This window comes from Athene cunicularia (assembly GCF_003259725.1).
Source record: "Athene cunicularia isolate RWA chromosome 6 unlocalized genomic scaffold, athCun1 chr6_part1, whole genome shotgun sequence".
In the NCBI taxonomy this organism is placed as follows: Eukaryota; Metazoa; Chordata; class Aves; order Strigiformes; family Strigidae; genus Athene; species Athene cunicularia.
In genome coordinates, this window is record NW_020799105.1 from 25307489 (window position 1) to 25308580 (window position 1092).

Genomic DNA, 1092 nt, shown 5'->3' on the forward strand with positions numbered 1-1092 from the left:
ATCATATATTTTTCACGTGCTCGTTGTGCTCCTTGGAAAAGGAAGCCTGATTATGCTTCAGCCTCTTAAATCAACAGCACACATACAAACTGGTAGGGGACTGAGTAGCGTCAGGTGTTTAAAACACTGAAATCGTGTTTTTTCGACGTGCTCTGGACCACCTGGGTGTGACGCGGCCCCGCCGGAGTCCAAGGGCTGCTCGCAGGCCAGCAGCGCTCCCTTTCCTTTTGACACCGTATGGATTCTTGGCATCTTTCACTCCTAGATTAAATTACGGTGCTCTGGGACTGCTGTCTAACGGCAGCTACTTAAGTTATTAGAGTAGAACTGTGACAACATCTTGGTGCTCCTTATCTCTTTATTCCGAGCTCACTTTTTAGTGCACCGCACTCTCTATCAGCAGTTTTCATTCCTCCTCCTTTAATCTTACCTCCAGCCTTCAGTGTGCTCGAACGGCTCCTTTCAGCGCTGAGGCGGTGAAACTCCCGATCCAGCTCTGCGGGGATGCTACAGAGCGAGCGGTGACGTTTCCCCACGGTATAAGCACGTTACCTTTGCTGTTTCACTCTTCCATCAGCCTGGGGCATCTTGTCTGCTCCCAAATCAGGGTTTTCCTCCCAGCAGCACACGCCGGCAGCTCTTCTGGCAAGTGGACACGCCGCAACCGTGGCTCGGGGTGTATAAAATACCCCGTTAAACACCGGCCGCTCGCTAAACCCGCCTTGGACGGGGGAGGCTGAACTCGGGGCACCCGACTGCCCCCGCGCTGCCTCAGCAACCGGGTTTCTGGCGAAGGGACCGCGATGGCGCCTGCACGGTCCCGATCCGGAGGCCCCTACACCTCAGAGTAAATCCCGCTCCCCTTTTCCTCCGCGGGAGGACTCAACGCGCCGCCGGCGTAAGGATGCGAATGCGAAGGGCACCTTTGGTGGGGACGACCCAACAGCCCTCTAGACAACACCCAGCACATGAGCAAAGCCAGTCCTTTAAAGGGGGATTACTATCAGCTCCTGAGTTATTTTTAACAACCTTGCGTAAAGACTCGCTGTTTTTAGTAATCGCAGAATCATTTTCCTTACGTGCTCAAATCTC

The 1092-nt window shown here is 53.8% G+C and overlaps 1 protein-coding gene across 1 annotated transcript in view; it reads right to left on the minus strand.

The window, feature by feature from the left end:
- EBF3 (EBF transcription factor 3) overlaps nt 1–587 on the minus strand; it is a 120068-nt gene extending 119481 nt beyond the window's left edge. Inside the window, exon 1 of the mRNA XM_026851567.1 lies at nt 553–587. Coding sequence (XP_026707368.1) covers nt 553–587 — 35 coding nt within the window. The remainder of the gene's footprint in view (nt 1–552) is intronic.
- Between the last annotated feature and the right edge of the window lie 505 nt (nt 588–1092).